Raw genomic sequence first — 1,896 nt, forward strand, 5'->3', positions numbered from 1 at the left:
CCCCCCCCCCCAGCATCTGCTGCGAGTCCCTCTTCTCCCTCGCCCCACCAAAAACCTCCCTCCGGATTCTCTATGAAAGGTGATATTGTACCGGCCCTTTCGCGGGCAGTGAACGTGCGGAGGACGGGGGAAGGACGCCTCTGGGCGCCGGGACTCTGCCACAGCCACAACGGAGGAGAGCAGCGCCACAAAAAAAAAGAGGGGGCGGGCGGGCGGAAGGGCACGGGCACGAGCAGGTGCAAGCACATTCCCAGAGCGCCCCGGCGTCAGTGTGTAGCATGACACTTAGGAAGACAAGGAGGGAGCAGCCGGGGCAGCAGTGCGCCCGTGCAGGCTGGCAAAGAGCTCACGCTCGCGGGCCTCGGTCCACATGGTGGCCACGGAGGCCGTGTCGCTGAGCAGCGTCCCGGCCGAGGTCAGGTCGCCCTCGGAGGGGGCATTGCCTTTCCGGAGACCCCCGGCCTTGGTGAGATCCAGCTCGCGGTCGCTGGCCAGCGTGGCCATCCGGTAGGTGGGGGCCTGGCGCGGGGTCGGGACGCAGAAGTTCACCAACTTCGGGTGGATGTCATGGCGAATGCGCCGGCCCTTGCTGGCCTTCTGGTCGACCCCCTGGCGGCGCTGCTTGGCGCGGCGCTTCTGCTCCTCGGCCCGGGCGGAAAGGGCCGAGCTGAGGCGCGCGTCGTCCGCCCCCACATCGGTGGCCGCCCCGGTGGGGCCCACGCGCGAGGCCAAGAAATCCTGCAGCAACGAGGCATAGAAGTCCCCATCGTCGATGAGCTGGTCATCATGCTCATCGACCGAGGAGGGCATGGTGTCTCCCGTCGGCAGGGTGTCAGTGCCGAAGGTGTACATGGTGGCCAGGGACGCGGCCGGCCGGCGGTCCAGGCGCAGGCGCTTGACCAGGCGGTCGCGATCGGCCGCCAGGACGGCGCTCACCTGCTCCGGGACACTCTGGAGAGGATGGGAGGTGCAAACGCAGGGTGGTCAGTTCCATGCCCCGTGAGGGCTCGGCGCTTGTAGGGGTCCCCCCCGCCTCCCCTCCTCCCAAAAGACACTCGATCGGGGATGGGAGGTGTCCTTCCTGACCAGGAGGGCGGAAACAGAGGTCCATCCGAGGAAGGGCAGGAGGTGCATACCTTGTGAATGGCCTTCAGCGGCCCGGAGCCCATGCCGGCAGTGGCGATCTGCGCCCGGCTTGACCAGTGCTCCAGGGTCTCTTCCATGTGCGGAGCGGCACTGCGCAGACAGACATCGCCAGATGGGCGGGTTTCAAGGGGGAGGATTGCGTGTCAGATATGTGGGCTCCCGCGCGCGCGCGCGCGCGCGCATGCGTGTGCGCGTGTGTGTGTGTGTGTGTGTGTGTGCGCGTGTGTGCGCGTCTCGACACAAGACCAAATCCGGAGGCAGGCGAACGCATTCTCCGACAGATGGCGCGCGAGAAGGAGGCAAGCCCAAAAGTACGCACATGGCAGCCACCTCGGACGCCAGAGCGCGCAGGGCGTCCGGCGAGTCGTCAGCCGGGCGCTTACCACGCAGGTCAGCCACCGCCTCCGGGCCGATGCCGGCCGTCTGCGCCAGCAGGTCCACCTGGATGTTGGCGATGTCCCCGAGAAGACCAGCCAGCTCGGTGCGCACGGCGGCCGCCGCACTGGTAAGCCCCTCGGTCGCGGCGCCCTCACCCTCCGACGGGAAGAAGTGGCCCCACATGTCCGGCGGGGGAAGGCGCCCGGAAAGGGTCACGCAGCGTTGCAGGCGAATGCGCAAGTCCAGCGACCGGTTCCAAAGGGTGGTCTGGTTCATGACATGCTTGCCCTTCTGGGCGTCGGCCACGGCCTGCTCGGCGAAGATGGAAATGGACGAGCTAAAAAGCGGGAAAGATAGAGGGGCGGGGGGGGG

The 1,896-nt window shown here is 67.6% G+C and overlaps 1 protein-coding gene across 1 annotated transcript in view; it reads right to left on the reverse strand.

The window, feature by feature from the left end:
* Nucleotides 1-66: 66 nt before the first annotated feature.
* Nucleotides 67-1,896, reverse strand: part of H696_04748 (hypothetical protein) — a 2,948-nt gene continuing 1,118 nt past the window's right edge. The window contains exons 3-5 of the mRNA XM_009498611.1: nucleotides 1,466-1,861; nucleotides 1,137-1,236; nucleotides 67-951 (exon numbers count right to left, since the gene is read on the reverse strand). Coding sequence (XP_009496886.1) covers nucleotides 286-951; nucleotides 1,137-1,236; nucleotides 1,466-1,861 — 1,162 coding nt within the window. The 3' untranslated portion in view covers nucleotides 67-285. The remainder of the gene's footprint in view (nucleotides 952-1,136; nucleotides 1,237-1,465; nucleotides 1,862-1,896) is intronic.

Source organism: Fonticula alba (assembly GCF_000388065.1).
Source record: "Fonticula alba strain ATCC 38817 unplaced genomic scaffold supercont2.8, whole genome shotgun sequence".
NCBI classification, from domain to species: Eukaryota; order Rotosphaerida; family Fonticulaceae; genus Fonticula; species Fonticula alba.